The sequence below is a fragment of the Notamacropus eugenii genome, chromosome 2 (genome assembly GCF_028372415.1).
Source record: "Notamacropus eugenii isolate mMacEug1 chromosome 2, mMacEug1.pri_v2, whole genome shotgun sequence".
NCBI classification, from domain to species: Eukaryota; Metazoa; Chordata; class Mammalia; order Diprotodontia; family Macropodidae; genus Notamacropus; species Notamacropus eugenii.
Genome location: NC_092873.1, coordinates 295,578,386 through 295,597,570, shown reverse-complemented (window position 1 = coordinate 295,597,570; position 19,185 = coordinate 295,578,386). Strand labels below are relative to the sequence as shown.

Here is a 19,185-nt window from a genome sequence, read left to right as displayed (position 1 = left end):
AGAAAGGGTGAAGCAAAAGGAATAAAATAATTTATTTTTCGAGTAACTGAATTTAATTCTTATCTTGAGAAATATGGAGAAAATTCTTGAGAGACTTTAATTAGCCTCTGTCATGGATGGAATGGAAAAACTGTGTTTCTGGAAGTGAAGAAAAGACATCTGCCTTATACTGAGGGTTTGAGATGAATTTAGATATAGTCTTTCTCATAGTCAAAATATTATAAATAATCTGCTTTATTATTTATTTCACTTATTAATAAAATACATATTCAATAATTTTAATAAATAATTCTCCGTAGGAGATTAAGGAATTTAATGCAGAGAAATATGAGCAATTATATTTTTAGGTTTATTTAATAATTATATTTTGCCTATACCATTATAATAGCCTCAAGCCTCTCCCCATTCCAATACATCCTCCACTCAGTTGCCAGCGATCTTCTTAAAGCACAGGCCTGACAATGTCACCCTACTGTTCAATAAATACCAATTACTCCCTATTAGCTCTATAATTAAATATAAAATCATCCATTTGGCATTCGAAGCTCTGCATAACCTGGTTCCTTCCCACTTCCAAGTCTTCTTAGACATTACTTTTCTCCATATGTGTAGCTATACCAGTCTACTTGCTATTTCTACTACAGGACACTATATCTCCCAACTGAATGTTCACTGGCTGTCCCCTCTCTTCCCACTCCTACATTCCCTAGCTTACTTCAAGACTCAGCTCAAATCCAACCAACTGCAAAAGGCCTTTTCTAGTCCCTCCTTGCCCCCATCTCCTTCCCCCCAACACCTGCTAATGCCTTTTTTCTGCAATTACCTTCCATGTATGCTCCATATAACTTATATGCATCATGGGCTGTCTCCAGTTATCCTGATGAATATCTGGTCACTGGATCCAGATGGCTCAGGAGGAGAAAGTGAGGCTGGTGACTTTGCACAGCCCTCTCTGAGTCAAAACAAAGCCAAGTGCAAGTCATGTCATCATTTCTCTGATGGCACGGTCTTCGAAAATGAAGGATGAACACAATGTATCTTATATCTAACTAGTTATTTACATGTGAATTCCTTGAGAAAAAAGGCTTGTTTTCACCTTTTTTTTTTTGAATCCCCAGAATTTAGCATAGCGACTGGAACACAGTAAATGCTTAATAAATGCTTTGATTTACTAATTGAAAAGGAAAAGTGTTCATTAAGACTGGAAAGGTATAATAGGGAAAAATTGCAACTGGCCTTAAACTCCAGGATAAAGAACTAATATTTTATTTTAGAAGCAATGGCAAGGAAAGAGAAAGAAGAGATAAGACGAACGACAGGCATAGGATAGGAAATATTTGAAATGAAGTAAATTTTGGGGGTAAAAGACCGGAAAGCTGATGCTGGGGTTTTCAGTCTGGTTATGTAATCACTGAAATTTGCTCCTTCAGCAGCAACCAAAATGGGTTCCTTTTTGGAAAAAAAAATTCTGAACCTAAATACTAAGAGAGAGCAACAGTAGTGTATTACATAAAACAGAAAATCCATATTTTATACCACCTACTTCTAAAAAAGCATATGATAAATTCTATATTATTTTCACAACTGTCCTGTTTATTTGTATATCCATCTGAACTTCCTTCTCTCTTCTGTATACTTCTAAAATGTTATAATGGTTCTGTTTTATCACTATTGCTGATCTTGTACACTTCCCCACCTCCCTTCCCCCAATTTAAAACTGAGAGAAAAAAAGAAAAAACTTGCAATAACTACAGTCCAATAAAATTAATTTACATGGTGATCATATCCAAAAATGCATGCCTCTCCCTTTACCTTGTGTCAATCGCCATTGTGATTTTTTATTTTACAGCAACTTATGCAAAAAAGTGTTATGATCTGTATCAATGAAGAGAATACCAAAGAAAGTGAATACCTTGAAGCATTAAAGAAGAGGAAACAAAAGCTAAAATGGAGACAAAGTTCATATTTTGAAATGTCAAAGAAGAGACAAAATAAAACCTAAAATAGAAGGTTTGTGGAATTTTCATGAGCCAAGAGAAGGATATTCTCGGTCAACCAGAAAAGAATTCTTATTTTTATTTAAATAGTGAGAGAGAGCTGATATTGTGGAAACAATGCTGACTCTAGAATCAAGTCAGATGCCTCAAATTCAAATTCCTCTTCTGATGTTTACCACCTATGTAACACTGGACAAGTCACTCATTTAGCCTCCTCGGTTTTCAATGGCCTCCTCTGTACAACGATAGGGGTTGGACAAATGGCCTCTGAGGGTCTTTCCAGCTCTAGGCTTATGACCTATGAACTTTGGAGTCAGGAGGAGGACTCCATGTTCAAGTCTTGCCTCTGAATAAAACAAGCATGTGTTCATGGAATAATTACTTAATCTCTCAGTGCCCCAGTCAATTCTCTAAGGTAAGTTGTCAATTTGCATATGTGGAGGAAATATTTAGACTGGGAATTCCCCGTGCTAATGAATCAGAGGTCCAAAGCAAAAAATAAAGTAATATCTATCTATCTATCTATCTATCTATCTATCTATCTATCTATCTATCTATCTATCTATCTATCTACCTATCTATCTATCTATCTATATCTACATCTATCTCTGTCTCTATCCATATCCATATCTATTGCTACATCCATATCTATCCACCACCTATCTCTATGTCTACCTAACTATATCTCTCTTTATATCCATGTCTACTTATCTACACCTATTTCTATCTATATCCATGTCTATATCTATCTCTATATCCATATCTATCTACACTCATATCTATCTATATTCATACCTATTTATCTCTATATTCATTATCTATCTATTTACCTATTTATAATAAGTGAAAAAATTGAACTGATGACAGAATGGTTATCCCTGGCATTCTCTTTGGCACACCCCAAGGCATATGGAATGACTGCTGAATTAATACACTTACAGCACAAAGAAAGAGTATCTTCAGGCTCACTTCCTCCTAGCACCTGTCTGGTCCTGGACAATCACTAAACTAGTCAATTCTAGGATTATGGCTCCAGAGCTGGAAGGGGACTCAGGTGTCATCTGATCTATCACATTTATTTAAAAGATGAGGAAAATTAGGCCCAGTGAGGGTAAGTGTCTTAGCTGTGGTCACACAAGTAGTAAGTGTCAGAGTCAGGATTTGGACCCAGCTCCTTTGACTCCACAGGCAGTCATCTTTCCTCTAGATCATGTGTGCAGTGGCAGAATCACCACAGTTTTTTTTCATTCCTCTCTGAAAGACATCCTATAACTTCTATTTTCACCTCCTATTTTAGCAGCCGTACTGGCCTCACAACTACGAAACTTGTCACCATCTGATAGAAATAGGTTGAAAGATGAATGGGGGAAGGGGCAGAGAAGAGGGAGGGGTCCTACTGCTTAAATATGGGATTATTTTATGTCTTTTTATTTCTAGTTGAAGGACAGAAGGATAGAAATCAGGAGACCTTGTTCATTGACCAAGTGAGGCAAATTTGATAGGAACAGGCCACCACAAATTGAGTGGGAATGAGTTATTTCTCACTAACCTTTTGCGAAAGATTAAGTAAACAAAAACAAATTAAGTCCATTTATAAATCAATATGGAAAACTGGAATTTTTGTAGGAAAGTGACAAGCTCATGAAAAATATAGAAGATTCATAACTGAATTTTTGATGGTTAAGATTTTAGTGGTGGTTTAAAACTCACCTAGAAGGTCTTCTTTAGTTAAATTTAATAGTAGAAGTAAGACTGTTGCTAATTTCTTTGTAAATTAAAGCCAGACTATACTAGTGTAAGTGGAATATGCATTTTAAATGGTCACTATACTGTTTTTCTTTTTAAATCATTAATTTATTTTTACACATTCTTAATTTTCTAATATATCCATCCCCTCTCCTCTACCATGAGATCTACCCTTGGAACAAAGAATAACAAGACAGAAAAAAAGAACAATTCAACAAAACTACCGAATAATTCAGTACAGAAATATTCAATGTTTTATACCCATAGCCCCCTGTTTCTGAAAAGAAGGGGAAAAGTGCTTAGCAGAGTACCAAACACAATGCACGTATTTGACTATGGAATAGTTTACTTGTCAGATCTATGGAGAAGGGAAGAATTTATGACTAAACAAAAGATAGCACTATGAGATGTAAAACAGATAACTTTGATTATATTAAATTAAAAAGGTTTTATACAAACAAAATCAACACAACCAAGATTAGAAGGAAATAAGAAAGCTGGGAAACAATTTTTACAGGAAGTGTTTCTGAGAAAGGTCTCATTTCTCAAATACATAATAGAAAACTGAGTCAAATACATAATATAAGTCATTATCTGATTGATAAAAGGTCAGTTTTCAGATGAAGAAATCAAAGCTACCCATAGTCATATGAAAACATGCTTTAAATTACTATTGATTAGAGAAATACTAATTAAAACAATTCTGAGCTACCACTTCATACATATCAGATTGGCTAATATGACAGAAAAGGAAAATGATACCTGTTGGAGGAGATGCAGGAAAATTATACAATTTTCCTCCTCCACTATTGGTGAAACAGTGGAGTAGACACTGATGGTGGAGCAGTGAACTGATCCAATCATTCTGGAGAGCAATTTGGAACTATGCCCAGAGGGCAATCAAACTGTGTATACCTTTTGATCCAGCAAAAATGGAGGGGATGCCCATTAATTGGGGAAGGACTGAACTAGTTGTGGAGTATGAATATAATGGAATACTACTCTGCTATAAGAAATGAAACTTGGATACAAAGTAGAGTCACCAGAACCAGGAAAACATTATACAAAGTAATAGCAACACTGTATGATGATCAAATATGAATGACAGTTATTCTCAGCAATACAATGATGAAAGACAATTCTAAAGGACTCATGATGAAAAATGATATCCACATTCAGAGAAAGAATTTATAAAGCCTGAATGCAGATCAAAGCACATTATTTTCAATTTTTTCTATGTATTTTTCTTTCAGTCTATCTCTTCTTTCACAACATTACTAATATGGAAATATGTTTCACATGACTGTACATATATATAGCCTATATCAAATTTGGAACTCAAAAAATAAAATGAATGTTAAAATTTTTCTTTCCATGTGTGTGTGAAATGTGTGTGTGAAACAATCAGGGTTAAATGACTTGCCCAGGGTCACACAGCTAAGTGTCAAATATCTGAGGTCACATTTGAACTCAGGTCCCCCTGATCCCAAGGTCAGTGCTCTATCCAGTGTACCACCTAGTTTCCCTTTTACATGTAATATTTCTTTCTTTTTTATTAATTAATTTTTAGTTTTCAACATTCACTTACAGAAGATTTTGAGTCGCAGATTTTCTCCCCATCTCCTCTCTCCACCTACCCCAAGACACTGTGCATTCCAATTACCCCTTCCCCCAATCTGACCTCCCTTCTATCACACCTCTCCCTTCTCTCATCCCCTTCCCCTCCATTTTCTTGTAGGGCAAGACAGATTTCTATACCCCATTGCCTGTATGTCTTATTTCCCAGTTGCATGTAAAAACAATTTTAACATTTGTTTTTAAAACTTTGAGTTACAACTTCTCTCCCTTCTTCGCTCCCCACCCATCCTCACTGAAAAGGCAAGCAATTTGACATAGGCTATACATGTGTAGTCATGAAAAACACTTTCATAGTAGTCATGTTGTGAAAGACTAACTATATTTCTCTCCCTCCTATCCTGCCCTTCATTGATTCTATTCTCTCTTTTGACTCTGTCCCTTCTCAAAAGTGTTTACTTCTGATTATCCCCTCCTCCCATTTGTCCTCTCTTCTATCATTTCCCATACCCACCCCAGCCACTTCCCCCTACTTTCCTGTAGTCTAAGATAGATTTTCATACCAAATTGAGTGTGTATGTTATTCCCTCCTTAAGCCAAATCTGATTAGAGTAAGGATCACTCTTTCCCTTTCACCTTCCCCCTCTTCTCCTCCATTGAAAAAGATTTTTCTTGCCTCTTTTATGAGAGATATTTTATCCCATTCTATTTCTTCCTTTCTCCTTGTCCCAAAATATTTCTCTCACCCCTTAATTCATTTTTTTAGATATCATCCTTTCATATTCAACTCATCCTGTGCCCTCTGTCTATATGTATATAATCTCTCCAACTTCCCTAATACTGAGAAATGTCTCAAGAGTTACAAATATTATCTTTCCATGTAGCAATGTAAACAGTTCAATGTTAGTAAGTCTCTTATAATTTCTCTTTGCTGTTTACCTCTTCATATTTCTCTTAATTCTTGTGTTTGAAAGTCAAATTTTCTATTCAGCTCTGGTCTTTTCATCAAGAATACTTGAAAGTCTTCTATTTCATTGAAAGACCATTTTATTCCCTGAAGTATTATATTCAGTTTTGCTGGGTAGGTGATTCTTGGTTTTAATCCTAGTTCCTTTGACTTCTGGAATATCATATTCCAAGCCCTTCAATCCCTTAATGTAGAAACTGCTAGATCTTGTATTATCTTGACTGTGTTTGCACAATACTCAAATTGTTTCTTTCTGTCTACTTGTAATATTTTTTCCTTTACCTGGGAGCTCTGGAATTTGGTTATAATATTCCTAGGAATTTTACTTTGAGGATATCTTTCAGGAGGTGATTGGTGGATTCTTTCAATATCTATATTACCCTATGGTTCTAGAATATCTGAGAAGTTTTCCTTGATAATTTCTTGGAAAATGATGTGTAGGCTCTTTTTTTTTTGATCATGGCTTTCAGGTAGTCCAATAATTTTTAAAATTGTCTCCCCTGGATCTATTTTCCAGGTCAGTAATTTTTCCAAAGACATAGTTCACGTTGTCTGCTATTTTTTCATTCCTTTGGTTTTGTTTTATAATTTCTTGATTTCTCATAGAGTCGTTAGCTTCCATTTGCTTCATTTTAATTTTTAAGGAATTATTTTCTTCAGTGAGCTTTTGGACCTATGTTTCCATTTGGCCCATTCTACTTTTTAAGACATTCTTCTCCCCACTGGCTTTTTGGATCTCTTTTGCCATTTGGGTTAGTCAAATTTTAAAGGGGTTATTGTCTTCAGCATTTTTTGGGTCCCCTTTAGCAAGCAGTTGACTTGTTTTTCATGATTTTCTTGCATCACTCATTTCTCTTCCCAATTGTTTTGCTCTACTTTTCTTGATTTTCAAAATGCTTTTTGAACTTTTCCATGGCCTGAGACAAATTCATATTTTTCTTGGAGGTTTTGGACATTGTTATCTTCTTCTGTTTGTATATTTTGGTATTCCTTGTCACCAGAGTAAGATTCTACAGTCTGATTCTTTTTCCAGTTTTTTGCTTATTTCCCCAGCCATTTACTTGACTTTTGAGCTCATTGTCAAGGTAGTTCTCTGCTTTTGATGGGGGTCAGGGGTACACAGTCACCTGCTCGATCCCCCCACAATCTGTAGGCCTAGAGTTCCCCTCATGAAGGAGAAAACTAGTTTGAGAATTCCAGCTGAAAATGGTCTGATTGACTGCTTTTTGAGAAAAAAAAAGTTTTAGGGTATTTTTTGTGTGTTTCAAAGTGGAAGATTAAACTACATTTCTCTTGCCAGTTCTAACTCATGATTTGAAATGGGTAAAGCAACCCAAGCAGCAGAGTTTAGATGGTCCCTCAATCCTTTAGCTCATCTAAAATTAATTTCTTTATGAAGGCAGAAAAGACTAGGAGGCAGGCCAGGGAAGTCAGCTGATTTCCACGTTGCTCAACAGCTCTTCTCTAATAACTGTACATATTGATTTGATTGAATAATGTGATTAAAGAAGATCTTCCCCACCCATTAATGGGCCTGGGAAGATTTGTAGGAAGGCCCACACCTTTTGTTAAGCTTCTCATGAGGCACTGATTCTCAAGGGTTGTGACGTCCTCTGACTCTAAAAAATGTATAAATACTCAGAGGGTGAGGTTTTACTTTGGGGCTTACTCTTTGGAAGTGTATGGCCAGATGAGACTCTAGGAAGCCACTAAGGAGCCTCCCAACTTTGTAAACCAAGATGTCAGTGCTTCTCTCTTTGGTAACTATGGATGTATATAATGGTCAGACAGTTGGATCTGTCTATTGATTTATGATGTATATATTGCTTATGTCATTCAGTTGGAAGCCATGTCTGTTGATCTGTACTTCTCTGTATTTTCTCTGAAATTCAAGGTGCTGACTTTTCCCCTGAACTAAGTGAATGATACAAGTGCTTGATTAAAGTGATTGTTGAGCCCTCGAAAGTTGCTTTCCTTTTAGAAAAGCAGATTTAAGAACCTGTGATAGCAGGCCCCCCCCCGTGTATGTTAGGGTGCTTGCTGATACATGGCCTCAATTTATTTCTCCCCTACACTCTAAGAGCTGATTTAGCTGGACCACAGTAGGGACAGGGATCAGTTTCTGTCAAATCCCCTCCTTTCCCATTCAACTCCTTAGGGTGGTAGGGTAGACAAAGTTCTGGGCATGGAATCGAGAAGATCAGTGTTCACATCCAACTTCTGATTCTTTCTATGTGACTATAGCAAGTCACTTAACTTCTCTCTGGGCTTCAGTTTCCTCATTTGTAAAATGGGGAATGATAAGCACTATAGTACACATGGGAGTAAAATGATAAGCATTATAGTACATATTGGAGTAAATCAGTATGTTACAACTTCATTCATCCTTTATATATAGTCTTGGGTTCACTGGAATTAGGTGGATCGCAAATTCCCTGGGCCACATTCTACAATAGAAAAATCCTCATTTTTGAAATTCTAGAAGCTGGGGGTGAGGCCTGGATAGATAAAGAGCTTTGTAAAGGCCTTCTCCTAGGGCAACATCTTATGCCAATATAGTAAAAAATAAAGATTTTAGAAATTTGGTTTCATAACTTCTCTGAGTTCCTCTATCTTCATCTATAAATGAGAGGGTAAGAACAGATGATCTCTGTGGTTCTTTCTGTCTTTAGTTTGGATCCGGGAGTCTTAAGTGTTGGCAAAAAAGAGCCTTGGTTATGTCATTAATTTGTTGTGTAACTGGGGTCAGTTACTTCATTTTCCTGGGCCTTAGTCCTCATCTGTAAAATGAATGTTTGTCAAAATAATATACTTTAAACCAAGTGCTAGCATTGTTTGTGACAGAAAAACATCAGGAGTTTCCCTGATAAGGTTAAAGCAAGGATGCCCTTTCTTTTCGCTCTGAATTTACACAGTAATGGAAATACTAACTACAGCAATAAAGAAAGAGAACAAAATTAAAGGTATAAATTTTGGCAACAAGAAGACAAATTTATCACTAAATAGTGATATAGTACATTTAGAAAACCGAAGCAAACCCATGAGGAAAGTGAAGTGACTAGTAATTTCAGTAAAGTGGCAAGATAAAAAAATGAAATTATAAAAACAATCAGCACATGTATGTAGCTCCTACAAAAAAGGAAAAGGAAAGATAAATTCCACTCAAAATAACTACAAAGTACATAAAATATCTTAGTGTTAACCTAATAATATGTAAAAGTTGTATAGATGCAACCTTAAAAACACACTTTATAGAAAGTAAAAGGAGATTTAAATAGAGATGTCCACTGTCTATGGTTAGGCTGTGTTAATATAAAAAAAATCCTGGATATCACATAAATTAATTTACAAATTTAGGGATATATCAATCAAATCACTGAGGTGATACTTTTTAGAATAAATTGTTTGGAAGAATAAAAGTCTAAAATTAAGGGCAATAATTATAAAAGGTATGAATGAAGGGGGCATAGCATTATCAAACCTCAAACAATATTATAATAAGTAGTGGTCATCAGAACTATTTGGTACAGTATTTTTTAAAAAGCAAAAAATAAGAACAGAAATGAAGGCAGCAAGTCATAGTGGATAGAGGGCTGACTTTGGAGTCAGGAAGACCTGAGTTCAAGTCCTACCTATCTGGTGTATCATTCTGAACAAGCTACTTAACCTCCCTCTTCCTAGGTAATTTGTTAAGACTGAATTTCAGAGCACTTGCATATCTGCATTGATACAGGGAATTTCCTCACTGGTTACTGACCTACCCAGTGAAATCACAGATCTTGACCCTCTGTCTTCCCCCTAGGCCCACAAATGGATGATCAGTGAAAAATGACGAGATAAATAAGAGAAGAAAGAAATGAAAACAGGAGCTCAGCTTTTAACAAACACAAAAAACATCAGTCAACAAGGGAAGGAGGCATTTTCCCCCACAAAAATTACAGGGAAAACGGAAAAACATTTTGGCAGAAATTAAGTTTAGAGCACTATAACAACTTACACTTACACTATATAACACAAGAGTCTCAAAATGGGCATGTAATTTAAATATAAAATGCCACATACCATAAAAAATTGCAAGGAATCAAGATAAAATACTTTTTAAAATTATGCCTGGGGGTGTGTATGTGAGGGATTCTTAACATGAGAGGGAGATCATAAAAGATAATTATAATTGCATAAAATTCTACAACTTTTGTATGAATAAAATCAAAAGGGTAGAATAAGCGATAGAAATGGCGAAGTGGGAAAAATATTTACAACTAATATCAGTTATAAAAGTCTGAAATCCAAAATATAAAGGCAATTGACACAAAGAAGACCAAGAACCATTCCCCGATAGGCCAGAGAATATGTCAACAAAATTCAAAAGAAGCACTGAAAACTCTAAGTGATCATATGTTCCAAATCATTAACAGTAAAGTAAAACAATTCAGAGATTTCACCTACCACCATGCATACTGGGAAAGATGACAAAATATGGGAACAATCAGCATTGGAGGGGAACTAACGACAGAGGCAGACTAATGCACTGTTAATGGAAATGCAGAGTTCCTATCAATTTGGAGTTACGGGGGAAAAATGATTAAACTGTCCATATCCTTTTATCCAGCAATCCTACTGCTGAGCACATGCCTCAAGGAAGTCAAAGACAGAAACAAAGGTCCACCATATAGCATAACATTAATAGAAGCACTATTTGGGAGTAGAGAAGAAATGGAAACAAAGTGGATACCCATTAATTGAGAAAAGGTTGAAAAAACTGTATGAATGTAATGGAGTATTACTGTGCACTAAAAATAATGAATATGAGGAATTTAGAGAAACATGGGAAGGTTTGTATGAACTGATACAAAGTGAATCCACAGAAATAGGAGAAAAATAGAAAAATAATTATAAAAACAGTATTTATATAGTGCCAATTATGTGCCAGGCAGTATATTTTACAAATATTATCTCATTTGATCCTCACAAGAATCATTAGAGATGGATGCTATTTTCATGTTACTGGGGAAAAAAATAAAAAGATATGCATAGTAAAAAAAAAAAAAGAGAGATAGATGCTATTATTATCCTCATTTCAAAAATGAAGAAACTGAGGCAAATAGAGGTTAACTGACTTTCCTAAGGTCATATAGTTAATAAATATACGAGCCCAGTTTTAAACTCAAGTCCTCTGGACTCCAGGTCCCTGTATCACCTATAGCCAATGCACACAATGGCTTCTATGATTTAAGGAAAAGCACCACTAGAGGAAACTGAACTCTTAGTAGCTGAAAAGTCAATGAAGATCCAGAGGATAATTGACAAAACGTTCCCCTTCCCCGTGGTAGAGAGGTGGAGGGCTATTAGCAAAGAATATTGTCTATATTGTCAGAAACCTCCACTGTCTCATCTATTTTGTGTGATTTTTTTTCTTTGATAAAACTTGTCCCTTGGGAGCAGGGTCTGGTTTATTTCTGCTTTCTTGTCCTTAGCGGCTAGCACAGCACTTGGCACAGAACCAGTGCTTAATACTTGTTTGTCCTGAGAAGAGGTTCAACGTGGAGGGACCCAAAGTGGAAACAGACTGCAAAGAGAAGAGGTATCAATAAAGTTTCTTGAAAAACAATAACAAATTCATGGGCTTGATTCGGTGACTTCTAAGGTCCTTTCCATATCTGGTCTTTTGTGATTCTAGGACATGTTCATAAGTTACCTGTTCAAGGTCACATTAAAAACAATGGAACTAAACTTAGTAGATGGAGACTATTAGACAACACTCAGATTCCCAGACCACTAGAGCTATAAGGGTCTTCTGAGATTATCCAATTCAACCCCCTCATTTTAAAGATGAGCAAACTGAACCTCAGAGAAGTGAAGTGACATGTCTATTAACATAATGAGAGAGAGCCAGGATTCAAAGTTAGGTATTCCATTCTCTAGGTTAGTGTTGTTTTCACTACACAGTGCTCATAATTGAACTTGTCTTTCCAAGACTTTGGAGTTAAGCCAGTTCTCATGGTGTCTTAACAGCGTCTACACAGATCTATCTTGTTTATAAATGAATCTAAAAGTTTACCTGCTAGTGCCCAGTAGGCAGTGCCGAGACATTCATTCAATAAAACAAAAGACACCAGCGACATCCCTCCATTCATCACTCCCACTAGGAATCGAGATATGGCAAAGAACTCATATGAGGGGGAAAATCCATTTGCAATGGCAAACAGGATGTCAAGGGCAAAACCTAAAAAAAGCAAGGAATAACATTCAGTCACTAAAAAGTACAACAAAATGATATTTGATGATAATAATTTATTTAATCTGCCTCTTTATAAAGAGAGTCCTTGAAAATATGAATGTTCTTAAGCTACAGTCTTTTAAATTATATCCTTTTCATACAGTTACTAAGTAAATGCTCTCAGGAAGAAAAAAATGGAAATTTTCACTATTAGGTAGCAAAGACTGGTAGCAGTGAATTCTGAATTATCTATACCAGACTAGAATTAGTGTGATACAATGGAGAGAGTCCCCATTTGGAAACTGGAGACCCAGGTTCAAAACCTTCCTTTTGCTGATTACCTGCATGTCTCAGGAGAGTCCCTTCACTCCTTTTGGGTCTCAGTTTCCCTCTCTATAAAATGAGGTGTTTGGAGGTATTTGGATCTCCAAGGGACTTTCCAGTTTTAAATTCTATAATCTTAGAATTCTGTTCAGCATAATTTAAAACTGAACAGTTTATTCCCTTGGTTCCTAGGCACAATCCCACTCCCGATAGCAAAAGAACTTGGTAGAGTTCTTCGTAGTCTATTTGAAGAGAGGCAAACCACAAGAAGGAAAATCCAGCTGAAGGATGAATGCAGAACATCTCATTATTCCACTGGCCCCATATAAAACTAATTTGGGAAAGTCATTTCACCTTTCTTGAACCTCAGTTTCCTTATCTGTCAAATAAAAGGCACGATGCAACTCTGAGATTCTATGAGATCCTTAGACTAGAATTTAGAGGAGAGCAAAGATAATGGTGAAAATTAAGATATTTGGTCTTGGCAAGTCAAGCTATGAATACATGGAAAAAATCAGGTCTAACTGTAGTTTGCTTGTCAGACACAACCAACACAAAACTTGACACTTTCTAAAAAGTTATTCCCAAAGAACAGTGAAAAAAGCAACATAAGGTTTTCCATGAAATTTAGGCTTTATCAGGATTGCAGTAACTTACCTGTCAGATAGACCTTTTTCCTCCCCAAACGATCCGAAAGTTGGCCAAATGATATCACTCCCACAAACACACCACTGAAGAAAAATGAGCTGGCTACACTCACTTTGTATGACTTGTTCGCAATTAAGAACCACTAAAAGAAGGGGAAAAAAGAGGCCTTTAGGCCAAGGGAAAAGATGGTTGCATTGAATCAGTCATTAAAAGGTTGCATGTACAATGACAGCTTATATACTACTTCTCCCCATATATGGTGTACTATTATCCAGACTGCAGTTTAATGAGTCCAACTCAGATGCTGTTCAAGGTTTATTCAACAAAATACTGAAAAGTTCTTTTTATAATACTATTATAACAATTCCATAGTCATTCACTCCCATATAAAGTGGTTGGCCCATTTCTCCAGTAAGCTAATGGCTTTTATGTCTTCCATCTACTTTTGGACCATAATCAATAAAAGGGAAGAGAGATATTTCTATTCTCAGAAAGCCATCATTATCTAAGTCTATACTTCCTAAAGAACTGGGGAAACACAGTCTTGGGGTAAGTAGAGAATTGAATTCCTCCCATCACCCTTCCTGAAGGCAGCCAAATTGGTCAAGAAAGTTGACCCTTAGATAGCTTCTATTTTCGCAGTTGAGTTCTGTCCATCTGGCTCAAACTCAGCAAGCATTCTTTCTCTTCCTGTGTCTTCTGTGGCTTATAGTATTGTACTTAGCACAAAATAGGCACTTAATAGGTGCTTACTTCCTTCAAGAGAGATGGACAATTAGGTTGCTATGATCATTTGTGTGGCCCTGGCTTTTCTCTGAACTTTATGCTTTCATAATTAAGAAAAGTGGTCCACAAGATTTTAGGTAATGTGATACTTTACTAGAGATCAGACTTTTAGAAGTCAGACTTCTGGCAATCTCCAATCAGAAAAGTCCTGCATTCTTGAAACAGCTTTCACAAATTCTCTTAATTGAAACCACATTTTATTGCTGACGGAAAAAGAAATTGCAGGGGCGGAGGTAAGCGACCTACTATTCCTTCCACTAGATAGATCCAATAAGGCAAATTTTGGGGAGGATATGGACAAGAATCACTCAGAAGGGACTGGCATGGATGCAATGTGATTTACATTGCTGGAGGACTATCCCAAATCACTGAGACCAGGGGACCTGAGAGATTGTCCAACCACACCTGCAGAATGAATCCCTTTCTATGAATCCCTTGCCTTCACAAGGAACCATCCAGCCTCCTCTTGAAGATCATCAGGAAAGGGCAGCCTAATCCATTGCTGGATAGCACTCATTGTTATAGGTCATAAGAGTCATCCAAAATCTTTCAATAATTAAGAGGTGAGGAAAGCAAGTAAAAGCGGGCATAACAACAGTAAGACTTTACACATAGAGCAATTCACAGTTATAAAGCACATTAGGGACATGATAGTCATTCTTCTATGGGAGTCTCTTGTAGGGAAGCCATCAGTCAAATCTTTAAAATATACAGTGTAACTTCTAGAAATGAAATATGCCTTAACGTTATGTAAATCAAAGATGCACTTGAAAATACAATTCAACTGAATCCTCCTAAACTGATATTCTAAGTGGGGAATTTCAAAAAATCATTTATAAACAATCTGATATAAACCCAGTATACCAAAATATATTCATTAAAAGTGGAACTGCAGCCCTTCTTTCTTGGATTGAGTCCAAGTTTTCATTTTTGCCTCTGTGCCCAGTGACATGCTTTGCACATATTCTTGTAGATATTTAATAAACAATGGAAGTTAGATAGCATAGTGGATAGGGAGCTGGGCCTGGAATCAAGAAGACTTCTGTCCCTGAGTTCAAATCTGGCCTCATACATTTACTAACTGGGTGACCCTGGGCAAGTCACTTAGCCCTGCTTGCCTCAGTTTCCTCATCTGTAAAATGAGGCAGAGAAGGAAATGGCAAACCTCTCCAGGATCTTTGCCAAGAAAATCTCAAATGGGATCACAAAGAGTTGGACACAACTGAAGCAACTGAACAACAACAAAATTTATGCATGTTTGTTGAATTGAAGTATGTCAAAGCATGGGAGTGAGTTAGAAAGTAGAAAAGGCAAAGATTCATAGGGGATTAGAACTGGAATAGACTAGGGATAACCTTCACCATTCCCCTCAATCTGAAACAGGGGAAAACAGGCCAAGATATTTGGCTAGTAAGTAGTGGAGCTAGGATTCTAAACAGGTCTTTTAAGTTCAGGGATAATTCCCTGTACCTGATATGGCACTTAAAGGTTTGCTAAGGGCTTTACATAAATAATCTTATTTGACATTCACAACAACCTTGTGAATTATTATCCCCATTTTATAGATGAAGAAACTAAGACTGAGAGGGTGACTTGCCCAGTGTCACATAGCTAGTAAGTGTGTAAGCAGGATTTGAAATAAAAAAAAAAAAAATCAAACCTTCCTGTCTCCAAATCTAGCCCTTTACCCACTGTGCCAGCTGGCTGCCTGATATCATTTGACAGTGAAGTGAAGACATCTACAGAGAAATGTAATTTGGATGCACTACCTGGTGGGGAGATGGCTGTGGGTCCTAGGCTGTGGCATTTCTAGAAGTCCCTGTCAAGACAGAATGGCATACAACTCATTCTGGTGATGTAGGTAGGTATGTTGGCAAAGGATTAGCCTTGGTAACTTCGGAGAGGTTTGGTCTCAAGGTGATGAATAGGACTGGGTTTTGGACTCACTGAATCAAACTCATTGAACCACCAACTAGATTATGGAGGGGCTGATGTCAGGGATCCTCAAAATATTAGAAGAATTTGTGGAATAATGGCAGTGAAATTTTAGGCTCATCAGAAAGTAGGTATATAATCTCTTCATTCACATGGCTTGGACAATCTCAACTTCACTGATATTTAGCTTACTTGATACAATTCAGCCATCTTAAGGGTGGCAAGATGACAGAATTCCTTAGAGGTGGCTATATGTATACAGCATGATTGTAAAGGTCAGGAAAGACACATGGCTGTTGTCTTTACCCATTCAACCTTTCAACCTCCTGCCTTCTCAAACTAGAAGACAATGGCCTTGAAAGTACTGCTTTTGAAATAACTGATGAAATCCAAATTGGTACTACATTCAACAACAACACAACCTACTCAGTCTCAGAGCTTGATTTTTTAGGATGTTAGGCTGCAGTGACTAATATCTTCTCATAAACACAACTGGGCTATTCCCTGCCGACTAGTGTACTGGAAATTGGCTTTGCTACACAGAGAGAGAAAAATTCAGGAAATCTTGGCTGAATTCTGGTCCCTTCACCCTATACTGTACTTCCTGCAAAGATATCAGAAACTCACTCGCTATGGGAGGATCTTGCTAAAGGAGAAAATTGGGCAATCGGGGGCCTTCTGCGAGGAGGGAGTCCTTGGACAGGGTATTTCGGAAACAGTTTCATGGTGATTAACTAACTTGCTCCAGCTCTGTGTAGTTGTCATTCTGAATTACCACTTAATGGGTGAAGTGTGCAGGCTATTACAATCAGTAACACAGGCATAAGGAAGCAAGGCATTAAAAAAACCGAGCTTCCAAAGCAATTATTGCAGTGGATTTTTCAAATAGTTTTTATATTCTCTCTTTTGACCCTGGGGTATGGCTTAGGGAAAATATATTAATCTCAAGATAATAATCAGTCCATTTCAGTTCCACATTATCCACAATGATATTAAAGAATCCAACCTTACTCTTTTTTGGTTGCAAACATTAATTAAGCATGATAATTGTGTGTCTCGGTGATGCTTGGTACTTTCTGAATGAGTCATAGCTCAGGGAATAATTTGAATACAGCAGACAGCAATTTGCTACATAAATTCACCCCAATGGCTATTAGAAGCTCATTTCAGAATAGTCAAGCCTGCCAGCTTATAGTCTCTCCAGCATACAGTATCAAGTTAATCACATCTGCATCCCTTTTTCCTTTGCCCCTTCCTAAAGCACTCTTTAAGTCTTCAAGTTCTGACATGAACATGAGGTGAGGAAGGGTGATTTTCATTTCAGATAACTACTTTTCATTATTTTCATGAGTTGTTCAATCATGTCTGACTCTCCATGACCCCACTGGAGGTTTTCTTGGCAAAGATCCTGGAGTGGTTTGCCATTTCCTTCTCCAGCTCATTTTACAGATGAGGAAACTGAGGCAAGCAGGGTTAAGTGACTTGCCCAATATCACATAGCTAGTAAGTGTCTGAGACCAGTTTTGAACTCAGCAAGAGGAGACTTCTTGACTCTAGGCCCAGCACTCTATACGCCATGGTGTTGCCTAGTTTCTACTTTCTTGAGTAAAACTCATTCAAATCCAGAAACCTTCTAAAGAGTCTACACTGATACCCATACCCTCGGGATTCATGGTAGCTTAGCTACCAGTCCTCTGTACTTTCCTGTACTTTTCACTCCTACTGAGACAACAGAGTCATTTCTAAGTCCACAAACACTGCCTATGTGGCAAATGTTTCACATCACCAATAAACTTTGTTAAATCTTCCTCCCCAATTACCCATCACACTGGAAGGCTCATACCCCTCAATGCAATGTATCTGTTAGAGGATTAAGCTGAGCAGTTCTGTGGGACCGCAGACACAGCTGATAGAGAATCAAGGCTAAAAAAAATGGGCTCAGTTTCTCATTAGAGACAGGTTAAAATGAAACACAAAGCAAGAAGACAGGTGTTGGATGAGGTGGAATATGATAGCTGTTTTTCCAATGGAGAGGGGGTAGGGATGCTCCATTTGGCCCCAGAGGGTAAAGCAGAAGTGGGCTCAAGGTGCAAAGAAACAAATTGGCATTAAAATCAAGTGAAAAACTTCCTAACATGCAACTGGTCAAGAGGAACTGGTGACCAATGGGGATGCTGTAGACAATATCCCTTCCACTGCTCCCCGTTTGATGAAAGTCATTTTCTAGATCTCCCCTCCCTTTTGTTATTCCCCTATCAGATTATAAACTCCTGGGACACAAGAGACTTCTTTGTAGCCCTCCACAAAATCAAACGTAGGCACTCAATAAAAGTTTGTTGAACAAGTTACTTCTACTCTCTTCCCTGTCTTGATCTTTTTGCCTCCTCTGTTTCAACAGCTTAAGGAGATGGTTAAGGATGCAGGGGTGGGGAGCCTGTAACCTCAAGGGCACAGGTGGCCCTCTAGGTCCTTGAAGTTTGGATTCAGTCAAAGGGTTGCATTTGAAGACACAGAAAGTCACCTGTAGTCTTGAGACTTCCCTGGTAAGGGGCTGCTAGGTAGCACAGTGGATAGAGTGCCAGGCTTAGATTCTAGAAAACCTGAGTTCAAATCTCACTTCAGACACTTACTAGCTATGTAACTCTGGGCAAGTCATTTAACCCTGTTTGCCTCAATTTCTTCATCAATAAATGAGCTGGAGAAGAAAATGGCAAGCCACTCCAGTATTTTTTTTTTGCCAAGAAAACCCCAAATAGGGTCATGAAGAGTCGAACATGACTGAAATGACTCAACAACAAAGGGATTTGGATAAAGTGATCCCCCTTTGAACAGTGCTTGCTCTCAGCGAGGAGAGAGGATTACTGCCTTGGCCTGAATGTTTACCTCCTCCAACAAAAGGACTTTTGAAAGTGAGACTTCCAGCCCTCACCCTGTGGCACCTGGCACATTCTACATGTTGTCTAAGCCTAGCTCCAGTTTGTCTCACGAAT

At 37.4% G+C, this 19,185-nt stretch overlaps 1 protein-coding gene across 2 annotated transcripts in view; it reads right to left on the bottom strand.

The window, feature by feature from the left end:
• SLC22A15 (solute carrier family 22 member 15) overlaps window positions 1-19,185 on the bottom strand; it is an 87,517-nt gene that overhangs the window by 43,843 nt on the left and 24,489 nt on the right. For both annotated transcript variants that reach the window (XR_011974813.1, XM_072644454.1), the window contains exons 3-4: window positions 13,484-13,616; window positions 12,344-12,508 (exon numbers count right to left, since the gene is read on the bottom strand). Coding sequence is in view for 1 of the 2 variants with exons in the window: in XM_072644454.1 (XP_072500555.1) it covers window positions 12,344-12,508; window positions 13,484-13,616 (298 nt within the window). In the remaining variant the exon portion in view is untranslated. The remainder of the gene's footprint in view (window positions 1-12,343; window positions 12,509-13,483; window positions 13,617-19,185) is intronic.